Source organism: Podarcis tiliguerta, assembly GCF_965153285.1.
Source record: "Podarcis tiliguerta genome assembly, chromosome: 5".
Lineage (NCBI taxonomy): Eukaryota > Metazoa > Chordata > Lepidosauria > Squamata > Lacertidae > Podarcis > Podarcis tiliguerta.
Genome location: NC_139538.1, coordinates 91060552 through 91081234, shown reverse-complemented (window position 1 = coordinate 91081234; position 20683 = coordinate 91060552). Strand labels below are relative to the sequence as shown.

The 20683-nt window shown below is 44.5% G+C and overlaps 1 protein-coding gene and 1 long non-coding RNA gene across 2 annotated transcripts in view; one reads left to right on the top strand and one right to left on the bottom strand.

Annotated features, from left to right (window-relative positions):
* The first annotated feature begins 2357 nt into the window (after positions 1 to 2357).
* Positions 2358 to 10896, top strand: LOC310677762. Its single transcript, XR_014511422.1, has 3 exons — positions 2358 to 5664; positions 6006 to 8546; positions 9018 to 10896. It is a non-coding gene; the product is annotated as an uncharacterized lncRNA (long non-coding RNA).
* Positions 6427 to 20683, bottom strand: part of ATOH8 (atonal bHLH transcription factor 8) — a 30842-nt gene continuing 16585 nt past the window's right edge. The window contains exon 3 of the mRNA XM_083440955.1: positions 6427 to 7545. Coding sequence (XP_083297081.1) covers positions 7540 to 7545 — 6 coding nt within the window. The 3' untranslated portion in view covers positions 6427 to 7539. The remainder of the gene's footprint in view (positions 7546 to 20683) is intronic.

The following is a 20683-nucleotide window of genomic DNA, read 5'->3' as shown; positions in this document are numbered from 1 at the left end:
ACTTTTGGGGGGGGGGAAATAAAGGAAAATTTCCCCCCCTTTATTTCCCCCCAAAAAAAACAGGTCGGGGAACAGTGGGATGGCTGCGCTGCGCCTCCCCGCTGTCCCCCAAGATTGTGGGGCTGGCCGATGTCTGCCCCACGCGAGGGGCGCTCTGCTTCAGGGCGGCAGGCTGCAGACACCTGCCCGAAGCACGGGGCGTCCTCCGGAGGGCGCCCCGTGCTCCGCACTGCAGGCTGCCGCCCGCAAGCCTTGCGCTCCTGGGGGGACTTCCCCCGGGCGCGCAAGGCTTGGCGACACCTGCGCGAAGCACCGGGCGTCCTCCGAAGGGCGCCCCGTGCTGCGCGCTGCAGGCTGCCACCCGCAAGCCTTGCGCTCCCGGGGGAACTCCCCCTGGGTGCACAAGGCTTGCAGATAGCTTCCTGGAGCCTGGAGAGCAAGAGGTGTCGGTGCGCACCGACGCCTCTCGCTCTCCAGGCTTCCGCCAAAGCCTGCATTCGCTCCATAGGACGCACACACATTTCCCCTTCATTTTTGGAGGGGGAAAAGTGCGTCCTATAGAGCGAAAAATACGGTAAGTCCCTGGTAGTTGCAGCTGGCTGGCTGGCACCGTGTCAGACTGTGGAAGACCACCGGTCGGTCACTTGTTTTTTAAGTGCTGTAGCTGTCATACAGAACCAGCTGCCCAGCCATTGGCATTTAGCTAGACCAGCCAGCAGCATTGGAGCAGGCAGAAGCTGGCCGTGCAAGGGAGAGGTCTTCTACAAGTCTCACAGGACTTTGGGCCACTACTCTGACAATACAGTGGGTGCAATAAGCATTGACTGCTGCCACTCCATGGTGTGTGGGGGGGGGGCTCTTGCAGGCGGCAAAATGGCTTGGGCCACATGTCTTTTCTGCACCTCTGAACTGACTGGAGTGACACTTAGATATGACAGCTTTTCCTGATTTTTCCTGTGTTTTAAAAACAACCAGTAAGGCAGTAGACTGGATCTGTTGATTTCAGAATTTTAACTGAATGTGTATAGGATGTGCTATTTAAAAGTATTAAGTGGGTTTTATCTTTGTAAGCAAACACGTTTGACAGGACTAGCCTTCATAAACTATGAGTTGTGTGCTAATTAAGTCCTTACCCTGTAATGAAAGCTCATTTTTCAATAATATTTAAAGGTTCCATATTTCTAAAGGAGTTCAAGAAAGAAAGAAACGATCCATTTAAATGGGATATGACTTTATTCGTCACTGCACTGATTTTCATGGAATTTCTCTCTCACACAGAGACAGAAGTTGTATATGCAGGATTTTAGTATTTCCTCTCCGGCTCCAACTTCAATTTGAAAGACTATAAAAGTTTGACTGGGTTCCAGTTGTGCATGGTTTGCTGGCCTCTGCTATGCAGCAGAGGCAAAGCAAGCCACATATTAACAGGCATGCTGTAAATCTTCAAGAGGAGTGTTTCCTTTCTTTGAACAGAACTGAGTTGTAGTTTCAAATTCAGGAAGTCTCCAGTAAAGAGACCTATTTAATGTTGCATAGAAACCAGTGGCCCTTGCATGTGAACAGTGCAATTTGCTCATCCTTCTTCGTAACAAGCTAGCATCAGCTAGGGCCGGCCCTAGGTGGATGCTTACTAGGCTCGGAAGTCACGGCTGGTATGGAGCTGGATTGAGTTTTTGTGCCTTATCTGCCATTTCTTGTGATGAACTGGATTCATCCGACCCCATCTTTTTCATTAGGCTCCAAAATCTGACTTTCCCCCCTGGAAAACACTTTGAAAACACACAGCACTTACCTTAATGAAAAGAAATACACAGCTTGCTTGAGAAACCAGCCATATTTAAGTTTTAAATTAGTTTGCTTTGGGGTTTTTTTTTAAAAAAAGTGCAGTATTGAAAGAAACAAGGAGCAATCCAACCAAACCTAAGCATTTCCAGTTTGTAAAATATGCACAGTGCTTATCTTTGAGCCGATTGTGAACTTGTGAATGGATTACAGTGGTGCCTCGCAAGAGGAAAAGAATCCGTTCCGTGAGTCTCTTCGTCTTGCGGTTTTTTCCTTTTGCGAAGCAAGCGGATTAGCACTATTAGCAGTTTAGCGGCTATTAGCGGCTATTAAAGGCTTAAGGGATTAGCGTATTAGCTGCTAAAAGGCTATTAGCAGCTTAGTGCCTTAGAAAAAGGTGGTGGGGAGCGAAAAAAAAACCCCCAGGAATCGCAAGACATTTTCGTCTTGCGAAGCAAGCCCATAGAGAAATTCGTCCTGCGAAGCACCTCCAAAACGGAAAACCCTTTCGTCTAGCGGGTTTTCCGTCTTGCGAGGCATTCGTCTTGCGGGGCACCACTGTACGTTTGAAATATGTGCTACAATACATAATCTTAAACTGGTTTAAACCTTTGGGTGGTAGCCGTGTTGGTCTGAAGCAGTCGAAATATATAAAAAAATTGTCCAGTAGCACCTTAAAGACCAACTAAGTTTGTTCTTGGTACGGTACTGAAAACTATGGCGAGATCTGGTCTGAACAGAGATATTGGATTTCTGTCTCATTACATAAGCTAATCATCTGCATACTATCCCTTGCTTTTTCCTGTAGGTCTACTTGCAGTCGTTAACAGTCGTCAACAGGTTTACCATACCCATCTTATACTACTCTCCTGAGAAAAACCCCACCCCGCCCTCCCACTATATATAAGGGTCTGGTGACTTCTGTTTCAGTGTATCTGAGGAAGTGTGCCTGCACACGAAAGCTTATACCAAGAACAAATTTAGTTGGTCTCTAAGGTGCCACTGGTTTAAACCTGGGGGAAATAGTGTTCTGGGGGGACTGGTGGGGCAGGACCAGAAGAGGGGCACTTACTGGGAATCCTGAGCCCATTCATATTGGTTCTATGGCCTGGCAGCCCAGCAAAAAAATGTAATTTACAGTAGAAGTCAATGAGGACGGTGCAATCTTCAAAAAGTGGGTCCGCACTCACCTGAGATCCTCACCCAAACTGCTCTGGCTGTGTGACCCAGCAGTCTGTTTTCAGTGATTTTGTCTGCTGCCATTCTATATGGTTTATCAGAATCAAACTTCTTTGAGAACATAGTAATTGAATCAAGTTCAAGCACAGATTGTCATGACCTAGTAGTATAGAATATTGGCTATATTCCTCATAAAGCTTGGTTTCCAGGCCCTTGATCATATTTGTTGCCCTCTTCTGCACACATTCCAGCTTATCAATATTCATCTTAAATTGTAGTGCCCAGAACTGGACACAGTATTACAGGCAAAGTCTGTTCAAGGCAAAATAGAGCAGGATTACTGCTTCCCTTGATATGGACACTGTACTTCTGTTGATGCAGCTTAGAATAGCATTCACTTTTTTTGCTGCTGCTTTTGTTGTCTCATGCTCAGTTTGTGGTTTACTGAGATCCCTCAATCCTTTTCACATGTACTACTGGCAAGCCAGATGTCCCCCATCTTATATTTGTGCAGCTGGTTCTTCCTGCCTAAGGGCAGAACTGTACATTTACGTCTTGAAATTCATTCTGTTAGTTTGGACCCAGCTCTCCAATCTGTTAAGGGCATCTTGAATCCCAATTCTGCCTTCTGTGGTATTAACTACCCCTCCCAGTTTGGTGTCATCTGCAAATTTGCTGAGCATCCCCTCAATTCCTTTGTCCAAGTCATTTATAAAGATGTTGAACAACAAGAGGCCCAGGACAGAACCCTGCTGCTCCCCACTTGCCACTCTTTTGCAGAATGAGGAGGAACCATTAAGGAGCACTCTCTGGGTTTGGTCAGTCAACCAGTTACAAATCCCACCTCACAGTTGTTCAACCCACATTTTACCAGCTTCTCCACAAGAATATAATGGACTTGATACCCTACACCCATAGCATTCCCCAGATCCACCAAGATTATAACTATGTCAAAAAAAGAAATGAGTTTCATCTGACGTGACCTGTTATTCAGAAACCCATGCTGTGATTTCACATCCTTTTCTAAGTGTCCACTGTTTAATCATCTATTCTAGGACCTTTCTTGGCATTGACATTAAGCTGACTAGTCACCAGTAGGAGTAGGAGGAGTTCTTATTATTAAATTTTATATACGTGCAGAGTCTTCTCCCCCCCCCCACTTTGAAGATGAGGACAAGACTTGCTTGCCTCCTGTTCTCCAAGAATTATAAAAAATTATGGACACAGGCTCTGAGATTACATCCGCAAGCTCTTTTATTACCCTTGGGTGCAGCTCATCAGGCCCTGGAGATATGAATTCATTTCAAGTAGCTAGATGTTCCCTTACCACCTCTCTTCCTATTTTGGGTTTCAGGTCGCTCCTTGCATCATTTACCATGTTATCAGGTTGGGCATTGCTTTCCTTTTGGAAGGAAAGGAAGCAGGCAAAGTCAGTGTTTAGCAGTTCCACCTTCTCTCTGTCACTCAATAGTGTTTGTCCATTTTCTCCACACAGAGGACCTAATACTTGCTTGTTTCTCTTGTTTTGAACATAGCCAAAGAAACCTTTTAAATTATGTTTAACCTCTCTTACAAGCTTGAGTTCATTCTTAGCTTTGGCCCACCTGACCTTTTCCCTGCAACTGTTGGCTACTCGTGTGTACTCTTCCATCATGATTTCTCCTTTCTTCCATTTCTTATACATGCCCTCCTTACATCTTATTCCATCTGTAAGCTCTTCATACAGCAACACTGGTTTCTTTAGGTGCCTACCACTTTCCTTTCTTGCTGGAATTGTCTGCATTTGTGCCTTCAATATCTCACCTTTGAGAAACTCCCATCTTCGACCCCCTTCTCTTTTGAGTATTTCTGACCATGGGACTTCACCCTATAGTTCCTTAAGCTTTTTGAAATCAGCCTTCTCAAAGTCCAGGGTGCATGTCTGACTACACTCAGTTTTCCCTTGCCTGTGTATAGTGAAACTCAAGAAGACATGATCACTTTCTCCCAAGGTTCTGTCTACTTTTAGCTTATCAGTCAGTTCCTTCCTGTTAGTGAGGACCAGGTCCAAGAGAGATGACCCCCTTGTTGCTTCTTCCAAATTCTGGGAAATTGTTAGCAAGGCAACTGGGGAATTTGTTGGACCTTACATTCTTGGCTGCGTTTGAGTTCCAACAGATATCAGAATGGTTGAAGTTTCCTATTGCTACAATATCTCCCCTCCTCCCTTCCTGTTTGATCAATTCCATTTGAGCAGCTTGTACTCCTCAGTTTCTACATTCCAGTCCTGAGTCTCATCCCACTAGGTTTCAGTAGTGTCTTCTGGGCCATATTTACCATTCAGTATTAAGAGCTCAAGTTCTTCTTGCTTGTTTCCCATACTCTCTGCATTTGTGTAGAGACAACACAAACCATGAGTCATTCCTCTGCACACTGCTCCCTCCTCCATAGGGAGTCACCTGCCACCGCCACATGTCTCTTTTCCTTCTCTGGGAAGCAGCAGAAATCACACTGAACCTTCAGCTGCTACCTTGGTGTGTTCTGAGGTCTGCAACTGCTGTACTTGCTCCTCTGGCTGAGAACTGGTGTCCAAGGTGAGGGCTTGGAATCAATTTTGTAGCTCCAGAGACACTCCTGACAGTCCAGCTTTTTTGTCCTATTCCTACAGGGGTTTATCTCTAGTATTAACCCACCATTACCACGCCAGAGGGAGAAAGTACAGTGGTGCCCCGCAAGACGAATGCCTCGCAAGACGGAAAACCCGCTAGACGAAAGGGTTTTCCGTTTTGGAGGTGCTTCGCAGGACAAATTTCTCTATGGGCTTGCTTTGCAAGACGAAAATGTCTTGCGATTCCTGGGGTTTTTTTCCGCTCCCCACCCCCTTTTTCTAAGGCATTAAGCTGCTAATAGCCTTTTAGCAGCTAATCCGCTAATCCCTTAAGCCTTTAATAGCCGCTAATAGCGCTAATCCGCTAATAGGGTTGCTTCGCAAGACGAAAAAACCGCTAGACGAAGAGACTCACGGAAGGGATTCTTTTCATCTTGCGAGGCACCACTGTATGTAGAAGCCCTTCATTGCAGTGAAAGTGGTGGACATCAACTGAACAGTCCATAATTCTGCATTTTAGCTTAGTCTTAAAGTGTAGGATATAGTCTTGTTCTAATGCATATAATAAGATAAGAGTAACTTACTTGGTGATGTCTCCCAACCTGATAGGTACAAAAAGGCTAGTTTCAAACCCATTGCATTTTGTAAATCAATACCCAATTTATACTGAAATAACAGAAACCCAAATTTAACTACTTCGTACAACCATTTCATTTGACTTCAAAAGGCCATATTATTTGACTGTGAGGCTGAATTATATTCTTCATTTTTAGCAGACGCCTTATGTATGACACGAACTATTTATAATGCCTGCTTACTCCAAGTGAGTTTTTTCTATACCTTTTTTTTTACTTCAATTTGAAGTGAAAGATACAATATAGAATTCAAATGCCTTTGCATTACATGTGTTTTTAAACATTGCTACATTCCAAAATATGACTTGACAAACAGTTTTGGAATAGTTCTGCTACTTTACATTCTTGCTCTTTATCCTTTGTTTTCTTTTTTCTTTTTCTTTTTTGGTATAAAGGTTAATACATTGGGTTAAATGACAAGTTTAAAATATGAAAATATGTTTCCTGTAGTTAGCAGTTCTCTTTTTTGTCACTATTTTACTCCCTGTGTGTGTCTTTGTGTGAAAAACTATCAAAGAAACAGAACTTTCTTGCTGAAAGTAAGAAAAATCAATAATTTTGGAACAAACGTTGGTATGTCTTAGATGCTTCTTTCTTCAAATCCTGGTTTCAGTGCTTCAGAAAGATCCGTTCAAATGGATGATTAAAAAATAAGAAAGAAAGAAAGATTTACAAAGTATGATCTGGGAGTGATAATGACATTATATAAGGGAATGTTGGGAATTTTTCTACTCCAGGACGGTGCCATATAAGTAAAAAACAAGACCCTGATGTCACAGCCCAAAGCAAGTCTCCACACACATCAGGAATCACAAGCATACATCAGATGTACATCATCCGAATGCACCCATTTGTCTGCATTTCATCGCTTCCAGTGGGATTTACATTTCCATTCACTTCCGAACCCAGACGGAAGACACATTTCAATGTGCATTCCATTGAAAGTAATCAACGACTCCCACAGCAAATCTGATTCATGCTGATGGTTCCTGATACATGCAGAGGACTGCTTTTGCTAGTGGATCATATTCATTAGATTGAGTGACAAGTGTATAATCTCCACCAGATCTTTGGCATTTACAGTGAAATCGCAGTACACTATATTGCTGGGGGTAATAATTCCTATGGAAGCAAAGGGGGAAAGTGCTCGATACATTGCACATACTAGACTGTGGTTGGCTTAAGAAGACAATGACGGTCAGAAGAAAGCATCTGCAACTTCTTGGATGGGTTTCTCACATCCAGAGAGTTCTTGTTGGCAGTCTTCATCTTAAGGAAAGGTTGTGTTTTCAGTTGGACAATGTGTACTATGACAACATGGGATGGGACGGTCACTGGATTCACCCTGTTCAGTTGTTACTCCTAGAGAAAAAAAGACATTTTATTAGAACATCTGACAACCAAGTAGGAATCACTCTTGATTCTTCGATTGACTAGAAGGATTATTTTCCTAAGTGATAATTTTGATTACAGTGTGTGCAGGCAGATGTAACATCCCACAGAACTGAATGCTGTCTAGACAAGCATCTAAGAAGAAATATTATGGTGGCCCAGGAAGTAAAGCAAAAAATGATTATGGTCACAGTCTTAACTTGGAATTAATGGGATGTAAGAGTATTTTAAGAAGCACAAGTTGCTTCAGAAAACAGCAACCACATGTTGAGTTCTCCCCTTTCCTGCTCTGTAATGTTTAATGCAATTTATCCCATGTCTGATTCTTCTATTGATTAGAAGGATTATTCTTCCCATGTGATCAGCCTCTCTGTACCTGAGAACTGAGAAGCAGACAATGCAACACCAATTTTTTAAATAGATCCAGGAAACTATAGAGTGGTTACCTTAAGGTGTCTTCTGGGAGAACTGGTGGAAAGCATTGTCAAATATAAAAATACCAAGCATATAGAAGAAGTCTTGCTGAAGCAGAAACAGCATGGCTTCTGCAAGAGTAAATCCTCCTTCACCAACCTATTAGTTCTCTGGCAGGGCTAAGAAGTGCATAGATTGAGGTGACCCATTTGACTCTGCACACTTAGATTTTCAAAAATCTTTTAACACAGTACCTTACCAAAGATTCCTGAATAAACTTAGTGGTCATAGACTAAGATGAGAGGAACTGGGTAAATAGGAAGCAGAGAGTAGGCATACATGGACACGGAATTAAGAAGTGGAGTCCCGCAGCAGCAATATTGGGACATGTGTTTTTTAACTTGTTCATAAATGATCTAGAGCAGTGGTTTCCAATTAGGGCTCCAGGTACCATTTTCAAAAGTAGGGGATCCATGGCTCAGCTTTCGAAAAATAGGGGGTCCTCAGTAATTAGCTAATTGGGAACCACTGATCTAGAGTTAAGAGTGAGGAGTGAGGTAGAATCATAGAGTTGGAAGAGACCACAAGGGCCATCGAGTCAAGCAGGAAACACCATCAGAGCACTCCTGACATATGGTTGTCAAGCCTCTGCTTAAAGACCTCCAAAGAAGGAGACTCCACCACACTCCCTGGCAGCAAATTCCACTGTCGAACAGCTCTTACTGTCAGGAAGTTCTTCCTAATGTTTAGGTGGAATCTTCTTTCTTGTAATTTGGATCCATTGCTCCGTGTCCGCTTCTCTGGAGCAGCAGGAAACAACCTTTCTCCCTCCTCTATGTGATATCCTTTTATATATTTGAACATGGCTATCATATCACCCCTTAACCTCCTCTTCTCCAGGCTAAACATGCCCAGCTCCCTTAGCCGTTCCTCATAAGGCATCGTTTCCAGGCCTTTGACCATTCTGGTTGCCCTCCTCTGGACACGTTCCAGTTTGTCAGTGTCCTTCTTGAACTGTGGTGCCCCAGGTAGCTAAGTTTGATGATGATATCAATTTGTTCCGGATGTTTAAAAGAAAAAGAGATTGCAAAGAGCTCCAAAGTGAGTGAATGGGTAATAAAATGCTAAGTGCAATTCAATGTAAACAAGTGTTAAGTGGTATCACGTTGGAGGTCAAACACATTGTTAATATACATTATTCTCTTAATCTCATGTGTATGCTCTTGGGGTCTAAACTGCCATTGAATGACCAAGAATGAGACCTCAGGGTCATGGTGAATATCTCCAAGAAGATATCAGCCCAGTTTGCAGTAACTGCTTAAATAAAGGTGAATTCCATACTAGGGATCATTGAGCAAAGGATTTAAATATTAATTTAGTTATTTCACAATATTTATATATCACTTGATTGTAAACAAAAATCTCAAAGAAGTTTAATGAGAAATAAATCTGCCACTGTCATAATACAATGATAGAAATCTATGGTACAACAACACTTAGAATACTGTGTACAGTTCTGGTTGTCTTAATCCCAAAAGGATATTGTGGAGTTGGAAAACATTTCGAAAATAGAATGCAGCAGCTACCCTATGAGCAAAGGTTTCAACATTTTTTGGGGTGAGGGGGGTTAGTTTAGAGATAAGGTAGGAGGAGATTAGAGAGATGTACGTGGAGTTATGTATAGTGTGAAGAAAATGGATGGAGAGACATTTTCCGTCCCTATCTCCTAACACTAGAAATTATGTACATCCAGTGAAGATGAATGTTGGAAGATTCAGGACAGACAAAGCGCTTCAACACATTTTCTATCCTGCTATATTGGGCAACATGTCCAATTGGGCAATGATATCTTGGGAGGCGGGACGCGGGTGGCGCTGTGGGTTAAACCACAGAGCCTAGGACTTCGCAATCAGAAGGTTGGCGGTTCGAATCCCCGTGATGGGGTGAGCTCCTGTTGCTTGGTCCCTGCTCCTGCCAACCTAGCTGTTTGAAAGCATGTCAAAGTGCAAGTACATAAATAGGTACCGCTCTGGCGGGAAGGTAAACAGCGTTTCCGTGCGCTGCTCTGGTTCGCCAGAAGCGGCTTAGTCATGCTGGCCACATGACCCGGAAGCTGTACACCGGCTCCCTCGGCCAATAAAGCAAGATGAGCACCGCAACCCCAGAGTCGCCCACCACTGGACCTAATGGTCAGGGGTCCCTTTACCTTTACCTATCTTGGGAGGCAACAGAACCCATAGAGAATAGGCAGGCAGACAAACCACTTTCCACAATACATACTAGATGCATGCAGGTATGAAGCGAACACATTCTGCGAATATGTACTATAGGGTTGCATGAACTGGGAAAGTGGGATTGGTCACAACTCCTCACTGCATGCACATGTGGACGCAAGCATGCACTTACTATCTTCTCAAGGCTAGGCACACTGAGCCTCTTGCTCCAGTTGGAGGAGCAGAAGAATGAGCTGCAGCTGCCTGACCACCGCTGTGTCACCTTTTATTTTGTTTTAAGTGCAGCAGCTGCCACACAGAACCAGCTGCCTGGCCAGTGACCTCGTGGCCACTGACATTCAGGCAATGGCTTCCTCACAGACCAAGGCTTGGTGCATGGCACTGTTTTGTTTGCTCTAGCTTGCTTTCCCCTGTAGCAGATGTCTTCAATACACCTTTGCCACCACTGCAAGAGGGCAAGGTGGAACTCTGTATGCAATGTTAGAAACATAAACAAAAGCTTTGTCAGGAACATAATCTTAACGGCAATAATCAGCCATACCGAGAGAGAGTAAGGGCTTGCCATGACTTCAGCAGCAGCTAGAGTTGCGCTGCCGAAGCTCTGCTAAACGTTTTGTTGCCATTCCTCCTAAATATTTAAAGCATGCTCCCTGTAGACCTGTATCGGCCATAAGTGCCACAAGACACCTGCCGTAGTAGATTAAGGTATGCAAGAAAGGATTTTGCATAGTTTACCTCTAAACCAGTAACCTCCTGCAAATTAGCAAGTTCCACTTTCAGTTCTGAAATCCCTGCCTCTGAATCTGATATCATTATCAAGGTATCATCAGCAAAAAAAACTTATGGCCTGTTTTTCATTGCTGATCTTAATTTCTTTAATGTCATAACTGGCGCTTATCTTATATGCTAAAGCCTCAGCCACAATTGTAAAGAGGAAGGGGGAAGGAGACAATCCTGCTTCGTCACCCTCCTCACTGCAACCACAAGTCCAGCACCTTGACCCTAATTGCAGTGACCAAATGAGAACACATTGTTTTACTAGATCTAAAAACCTCTGACCCAATCACAATTTTTCTAGCAGTTTAAGAAAAAAAGGGCCATTCAAGACTATCAAAAGCCTTGTGGATAACCAACAAGACTCCTGCCCCAGGCCTCAGACAAGCTCTGCACAGGCATGACCATGTTTGTTGTTGTCGTTTAGTTGCATTCGACTGTTCATGACAATGCCTGCCTTTCTAAGCACCTATGATCTAGGAGGACTTCCCATACTCAAGTGTCACTTGGCTCAAATTCTGATGGACGTGCAGTCCTTGGCTCTGACAATTAAGATTCTGCACGCTGCTCAAGGTCTGCACACACCTCTCACTGCATAGCAATAAAAAATGATCTATAAATGTTTTTGGTTGAGAGCAGGTGAGAAAGCTGGAAGTACTCAGCTCAGAACTGTCACTGGCTGGGGCCACTGTTTTAGTGGGCTTTGACACCTTCCCTGGGCCTTCCGCCATCACAGACCTTTCTTCTTCCTCCAAGAAGTCTGAAGAGAGCAAAGGATTCATGCATCCATCTTGGTTTACAGCCAAGCCATGTTGCAACCAGTCTCTTTGTTAAGTATCTCTTTGCGTGACCAAATAATATAGGTGATTGGTTAGCACAAAAACTACCAGCTAGAGACACTTCCAGATGGTCCCCTCTTGCCTGGATGGAGGTGATGTCACTGGTGAAGATAAGAGAACAGCAGATGTGAGGGCAGTTTTTGTCTTGGGCTGGGCTTACTCCCTCTGTATGCCTAATCTGAATTTACAACTTTGCTCCCAAGCTTCCAAAACTAATGGGGGAGAAAGATCTGTTGGGGTGTTGATGCTGCAACACCTTCCAGCTTATGCCCAGCCTGTATATATGTGTAAATAAAACCATATACAGCACAGTTGCCAATAACCTTCATTCTAAGGAATGCAGACTTGAAATATGCATCCTTGAAATATGTCTGCTTGGACACTGGTGTGCATGTAACAGTACTGTGACTGATCTAGCAAACATTAGTTTGTGATGAAGGTCATAGTCACATGTAATGCTTAAAACCACTTTCGGCCATCTCTAGTGCTATCTAGCTAACCATCTGAATGCTGTTCATATTGAGCAAAAGAAGAAGAAAGGCATGTAAAATGCCAATGAGCTAATGGAGTATGAACTAACCATGTACAAGACTTCAATGAAGATGCTGACCCAGGATGCCACAGCTGTAGGACTGTGCTGTAAGGCTCTAATTCCATGCACACTTAACCCCATGCACTTGTCCTATTAAGCAACTTACTAACTTGACTAAACATGCAAATGCTCATGCTATATACCGTATTTTTCGTTCTATAAGACGCACCAGACCACAAGACGCACCTAGTTTTTGGAGGAGGAAAACAAGACAAATAATATTCTGAATCTCAGAAGCCAGAACAGCAAGAGGGATCGCTGCGCAGTGAAAGCAGCAATCCCTCTTGCTGTTCTGGCTTCTGGGATAGCTGCGCAGCCTGCATTCGCTCCATAAGACGCACACACGTTTCCCCTTACGTTTTAGGAGGGAAAAAGTGAGTTTTATAGAGCAAAAAATACGGTACTCCTGCAGGATGTATTCCCAACTAACTTTTGCTGGATTGCTCGCATTAAAGGATCATAGAGGGGCAAGGAATCTCAAAGGTCATCTATAGTCCAGCCCCCTGCTGCTGAAGGAAATCCACTAGTATCCCTGCTAGATGGATCAGCCTCTGCTTAAAAAAAACTACTGAAGCCTTCTACTAAGGCAGTCTGTTCCACTGTTGAGCTGCTCATATCACAAGGAAGTTTCAAATCTTTTCGTGTGTGTGTTGGAATTTGTTCCTATTGGCCTGGGTCTTACCCCTTGGGCCCTTCTAATATTTGAGATGGACATTATATTGCGTCTCAGTCCATGCTTTTCCAGGCTAAACATACCCAACTCCCTTCAAACTTTTCTCCCATGAATCTATAGTTAAATGCCACCCCATTCAATCAATTAACATTTTTGGTTATCAGTAAGCAACTATAGTTATGGATATGGTGATTATCACACAGTGGGCCAGATTCAGCTGTTTATTTCTGCTAGTAGCAGCTACTGCAATGAGTCCCGCTTGGGTGACGAGGCTTCCTCCCCCTACCCCAGTGCCCCTCAACTGCCTTGGGAGGTGTGGGTCAGGAAAACCTTCAGAACAGCATGCTGGCAGAGGAGATGGCAGGTTGTTCTGTCTGGCAAGCAGAGATGCTGACGTAATTATCATAACAGCACAACACTGAACAGAGGTGGCTCATGGGGAGTGCGCCTGTTGCAGTTACACCGGCTCAGAGCTTATGGGGTGCCCAAGTAGGCTTTGCCACTATTATTCCAATGGAAGGTGAGAGGCGGCGGTGGCAGCAGATTTTGGAGTCATCCATGAAACATGAGACGCCGAGGTCTGCAACAACTGAATCCTAGCTCATATCTATACCATAGGGTAAAGGTAAAGGGACCCCTGACCATTAGGTCCAGTCATGGCCGACCCTGGGGTTGCGGCGCTCATCTCGCTTTATTGGCCGAGGGAGCCGGCGTACAGCTTCTGGGTCATGTGGCCAGCATGACTAAACCGCTTCTGGCCAAATAGAGCAGCGCACGGAAACGCCGTTTACCTTCCCGCCAGAGCGGTACCTATTTATCTACTTGCACTTTGATGTGCTTTCAAACTGCTAGGTTGGCAGGAGCAGGAACCGAACAATGGGAGCTCACCCCATCACAGGGATTCGAACCGACAACCTTCTGATCGGCAAGTCCTAGGCTCTGTGGTTTAACCCACAGCACCACCTGTGTCCCAACATCTATACCATGGTTGTACCCTTATTTCAAGAATATTAAATTACTTCATTGCGTGCTACTTTTATATAACTGGTGCTACACAAGAATTGTGTGGCTCTTGTAACTGTCATGTACATATGCAAAAAGAGCTGCTTGACCAATTTGCACAAGGTTAAAGGTAAAGGACCCCTGACAGTTAAGTCCCGTCACAGACGACTCTGAGGTTGTGGTGCTCATCTCGCTTTACAGGCCAAGGGAGCCGGCGCTTGTCCGCAGACAGTTTTTCCGGGTCATGTGATCAGCATGACTAAGACGCTTCTGGCTCAACGGAACACCGAGACCAGAGCAGCACACGGAAATGCTGTTTACCTTCCTGCTGGAACGTGCTTTCAAACTGCTAGGTTGGCAAGAGCTGTGACAGAGCAATGGGAGCTCACCCCGTCGCAGGGATTCAACCCGCCAACCTTCTGATCGGCAAGCCCAAGAGGCTTAGTGGTTTCGACCACAGCGCCACCCACGTCCCTCCAATTTGCACAAGCAATCTGCAATTCCAAACCTTACAGAGTAAACTGCATAGTAGTTGTTTAAGAAAAATTGCTCATGGACCCAGAAGTTTAAATCCTGAAATCTCCTAAACTCTCCTTGGCACTTAAAACTGCAATATTACACACAGTTATTTGGGAATAGGCTACATTAAGCTCAGTAGGGCTTTGTACTAAGTAACTATGATCAGGATGCATGACCATTGCAACAATGCGGGGGGGGGGTTGTGTTTGGGGGGGCAGGTAGTTCAACCAACTGCAACCAAATTGGTTATTATCACCATTGATTTATTCATCACCTTCTAACTTAGATTATAGGCAATCCTATTGTCATAAAACATTTGTCTCATGTCCCCCTTTTGCATTCTAAAAGTAAAAGCTTGCACAAGCTCAAAAAAGGCCGTCAAGGAAACCTCGAGTGAAAAACTTGTTTTGTTCTTTGTGCTTGATTTTATTTCAGTCTGACCACTAACGAGCAGCAACAAAGTATTGGTACAGCAATATTGTACAACATTTTACATTATAATCCTTTTATTTTTAATTCTCTGCATGTACACACACACACACACACACACACACACGTACGTAATTATAAACAGAAACAAATTTTAGCCGAAAGCTTTTATTGAGCAGCAACTATTCTGTTATTTATAAGCCCGTTTCCTCTCTCACAAAGAGACCTTTTGCAGGGCTCCCTCCCCCTCCTGCCTCCCTAACAGCTGCTCTCAATGTTGTATCCTGAGTGATGATGAGGTTCTGAAAGTGTTTTTTTGGAACAGATGGCTAGGAGAGTGCTGGGGAATGTGCCAGCAGAAAGCTGGGTGTGTGCCAAATCCTGCAGTGACTGAGTGCTTTGGGTTCCAGCTCGCGTGCCTTTCCCCTGCCCTCTGCCCTGAGTGGCGCCAGCAGGACTTCCCAACTAGCATTCTGAACATCTGGAGTCTGGGACTGCCAGGAGAGCAAGAGAGGCGGGGGGGAGAAGGAGGGGGGGGAGGAAAACCCTTCCTGCTCCAGCTCAGCTTCCATCTACTCAACAGTGTTGCTCGCGCACAGAACAACTAAGAAGAACAAAAAAAGGAGCACATATGTGGGTACACACAACACACACACACACACACACACACTTGAAAGTTAACCAGTGGCAGGTCAACAACCTCCCCCAACGGCTAGTCACTGTCACATTCAGAAAACTAAAGCAGCAAGCAATCTTGCCTTTCCAGCACTGGAGTCAGAGTGGCTGGGTGCTACAGAGAAGGGAAAGGGCAGCCAAGAAACATCTAGCTTCTCTCTGATTGTGATGCACATGAGATACTTTCCGAGGATCACATTCTGCTCCTTTATTGCTCCATTTCACAAAGAAATTTGAACGCAATTCTCAGGATGTTGCTGGGTTTTCAAACCATATATTGTCAAAATGAACCTATTATAGTAGCTGTGTTGGTCTGCCATAGTCGAAACAAAATAAAAAAAATCCTTCCAGTAGCACCTTAAAGGTAAAGGGGAAAGGGACCCCTGAGCATTAGGTCCAGTCGTGGCCGACTCTGGGGTTGCAGGGCTCATCTCACTTTATTGGCCAAGGGAGCCGGCGTACAGCTTCCGGGTCATGTGGCCAGCATGACTAAGCTGCTTCTGGCGAACCAAAGCAGCGCACGGAAATGCCGTTTACCTTCCCGCCGGAGCAGTACCTATTTATCTACTTGCACTTTGACGTGCTTTCGTACTGCTAGGTGGGCAGGAGCAGGGACCGAGCAACAGGAGCTCACCTGGTCGCGGGGATTCGAACCGCTGACCTTCTGATCAGCGAGTCCTAGGCTCTGTGGTTTAACCCACAGTGCCACCCGTGTCCCATCCGCCACCCGTGTTGTTGTATGAGCTTTTGTGTGCATGTACATGAAAAAGTGTGCATGACAAAAGCTCATACCAATAACAAACTTAGTTGGTCTCTAAGGTGCTCCTGGAAGGATTTTTTAAATTTTGTTTCTATTCTAGTAGCCTTTGTGTCCCGTGTCCTGTTTGTTTGTTGTACACACAGAGTTGATATATGGCAAATCTTTGTACAGTGGTACCTCGAGTTACATACGCTTCAGGTTACAGACTCCGCCAACCCAGAAATAGTACCTCGGGTTAAGAACTTTGCTTCAGGATGAGAACAGAAATCGTGCTCCGGCAGCGTGGCAGCAGCGGGAGGCCCCATTAGCTAAAGTGGTGCTTCAGGTTAAGAACGGACCTCCAGAACGAATTAAGTACTTAACCTGAGGTAGCACTGTATTGCCAATTAAGGGTCTGAAGGAAGGCGTTGGGGCAGAATTAGATATGCATACAAAGGGCCCCTGGCAAATATCTAGGGCAAATATCTGAGAATCAGGGAACGATTAACCATTATGCTATGAGTACCTCGAGGAATGAATCTGGCGTCTTCTCATGGACAAATATCTAAGCAGTTCTGCACATTATGATAACTCAAGGAAACAACCATGTTACAGCAGTTTTCCTACAGCAAATACATAAAATTATATACCCACACAGCCACCCCTTGAAACCTTGGTCTAATTGAGATTCCCAGACCTCTACATGCTTGCTTAAAGACGTATGGGCATGCATTTATCACATTCACCCTTTATATATTTGCTGTGAGAAACGCTGGAGTTTCCTGCAGGAATCCTAAGGGAATTTGCCTCACCCTGCATGAAACTATGCAACTATCTCAGGCAGAGTTGGCCATCAAAGCAGTGTGGCCTCCAGGAATATTCCAGCTGGCCTTGGGGAACAATATCCTTTACCTCAGTCCTACAAACAGCAGGGTCAGCTTTGTGGTCAGAATTTTAAGAGCTAAAGATATCCATTGAAGCACAGCAGCTGCGCGTTCAGACTACAAATGCAGCAGCTGACTGCTGACAGCAGCCTATTTGTTTGAACGCAGATCACACGGATATTACATTAGTTGCACTGGCTCCCACCTTGTTCCCAGGCTCAATTCAAGGTGCTGTTCCTTACCTTCAAAGCACAGGAGAGCACCTTCTTGTCTGCGGCCCCCCCAAACTGTAAAACTGCTGCAGGAAATACAGCACACCACCTCACTGTGTGCTTTTATTGAGCTGCAGACAAAAGCACTTTAGGTGTGCATTTTATGGAAATGCTTGCAAATTCTGACCGCTCAGGTTTGTTGATCTGGCTGGTTGTTCTTAGCATTTATTACTGCTGGTGACCAGTTGCTTATTAACTTGTTATAACAGTCTGATAGCTATTTTACATTGTTTTGTACTGCAAGCTCCCCTGAGGGTTCAAAGAGGATGAAAAGTGTGAGGTCAATAATTCCAGTAATTTTTTTGCTAGGCTCTGAATGCTCACGGGAACTATGCAGTAGGCAAGGAAGCAAGGCCAAAGCTCAGTGGCAGAGCAGATATTTTTCATCTACAAGGTCCCAAGTATAATCCCCAGTGTCTTCAGATAAGCCTGGGAAGGACATATGCCTGGGAACAACCTGGAGAGCTGGTGCCATTCATAGATTATACTGAGCCGATGTGCCAAGGGGCTGACTTAGTCCCACGTTACCAGGAAAGAGCCACATTTTATTTAGTCTGCTTTATCAATGATCTGCTTCTTCTCAGCCGTCATTCCTGCAACAACTGCTGTAAGAGAAGTTCTTGTGTGTGCTGCGAGAGATAAAGCAAATGAAATAGTGGAAGTCTCCCATAATCCTCAAGAGCTGCATCTCTGTACAATTTACCTTGCCTCCTACGCATCGGCCTCCCCCGAGAGTAAGTAGATAATCGGTGGCAGGAATGAAGATTGGAAATTTTCGGTTACCCCCATGAATTTCCCTGCACTCAGGATTTGTGTCCTGTCCTGATAGATGAGCCACCAAAACCAGCAACTTTTTTCTAGTAGCAGACAATGCTTGTTTTTATATCATCGGAAGTAAACTTTTTTTTCTGAGCGTAAGAGTGAAATGGGCCTCTGATTTAAATCAGAAACATAGGCTCCGTCTTGGCTAGTGTTTCTATGTTCTACCTCTACAGCTGGAGGCATTGTGCCTCTGAAGAAGTGTTGCTGGGAATCACAAGCGGAGACAGTTCCTGTTTGTGGGCTTCTGGTTGGCTGCTGTAAGAATCAGTGTGAGAAACTGAGATAGGAAAGATAGGAGCTAAATGGCACCTTAAAACCTAGGTTGGGGGCTCAACATGTCCAGGCGCACTTTTTTATAGCAAGAATACAAAGCTGAAAATGAACTGCAGCAAAAATATTGCATTCATTTTTCACATGGTCTAGTCCTTCCCCTGCCCACCCCCTTAATATTCTTAAGAGGGTCTCTTCTCCAGTCTTCAGTAGATGAAAGTGGGGAGGCAGGAAAAAGGTCCTCCTTTCCTTCTACTCTGCAGTTTTAATCTGAAATCTTAGGCACAGTACGGCACCCAGAGCTCAGAAACCGCTCGCGCTAATGAAATTCCCTGTCGCAAAATGCGCCTAGAGCAATGGGAGTTTCGAACACTGGTAAGAATAAGATACTGGAATTGATGGCCTTTGGTCTAATCCTGCATAGTTCTTATGTTCAATTTTCTCCTATGGAGGGGGGGCAGCAGGCTTTTCAAAGCTGACTGAATGATGGCCCTCTAAGAGAGAGAAGCATAAAAAAGTATATCTTTTTTAGTAGCTTATTAAACTCCTTATTTTTTAATTCCCAAACTACCTCCAGCACTCAATTAAACATTCACCCATACTGAACTCACCCATAGAGCTTAGCATTTTAGCCCTGGAAGAAGTGAGATGGAGCACAACATTTATCTACGATTTCCTGCTGTAATAGCAAAATGGAACGGGGATGGGAAACAGTATTTCCATGCTGGGAACATCATATAGATGATCGAACACAAAGGTTATACGCAAGCCGGTAAATGTAACATCTGGAGCCTCTGCCTGCCAGAACAAGCTCTAACCAGCTACATCTGGGGAGTGTGAAAAGCTTGCCCTGCAGTGGAAAAATGGAACAAGTCTGAAAGTGACACAGGGAGGGAGAAAGAGGGAGTAGACTGTAGTGCTGAATTCTGCAGTCAGGTGGGCTTGCGGGAGACTGATTATATTGGCTCACTGAATCTTTCAATTCACAATCAAATAATTTCCTATGGCTACTTAGTGAACAGCAGGCTAAAAACACACCACACAGAAAGAATGTTAGTTTCCAGATGGAAAAGAGAGGGTTTGTTTAAATAATCAAACTGTAGGACTAAGTCTCTCAGCCAGTACAGAAATGCTATTGTACAAAGATAAAATGGATAGATATCACACCTCTTTAACAGGGCTTTACATCTAACATGGACAGTGGACACAGATTACATATATAAAATATGAAGCTCCTTTTAAATTATATATTTAGAGACAGGAACATAGGAAGCTGCCTTATATGGAGGCAGCCCATTGGTCCGTCTAACTCAGCATTGTCAGTGTTAAGTTGTGGGTGAACATATCAGACGACACAGCGATTCTTCAAACAGCTCTTGTTTATTCACAGGCCAGAACAGAACTGAACTGAAGGGTTCAGCCAGCCTGATTATATAGAGCTCCACTACAATGCAACAGTAACCATCTTCTGTAACTATCCAATCACTGAACGTCACTTTCAATCCCGTATTTGCATATGTGGACCTGAGTGAAAAATATCTACAGTATCCTCCTGCTGGCCCAGGGTGAGAACTTCAGTACATAACAGTCAACATGGACTGGCCAAAGCTCTTTAGTGTCTCTGATGGGAATCTTTGCCACGCAGCCTGTGGCTGCTGGGGGTTAAACCTTCTGCAAGCAAAGCATGCACTCTGCCACTGAGCTACAGCCCTTCCCAGGCCACCCTTTATTTTTGAAAAATGCATTGTATCTAATGGTCCATACAAAGATGCCGCTGGGTGACAAAAGGAATTTGCAAGCACTACTGATTAGGGCATCTGCAAAGCCTGTTCCAAGCCTCTGCAGAGAGCTGCACCTGGCACTTTGAAGTTAGGGTTTGAAAATGCCATCCACAGTGCAGGTAGCTAGCTATTCTGGCACCCGGAGCACTGGGGGCGGGGTGATCCGCCTATGGGGGCGCCATGGCAATC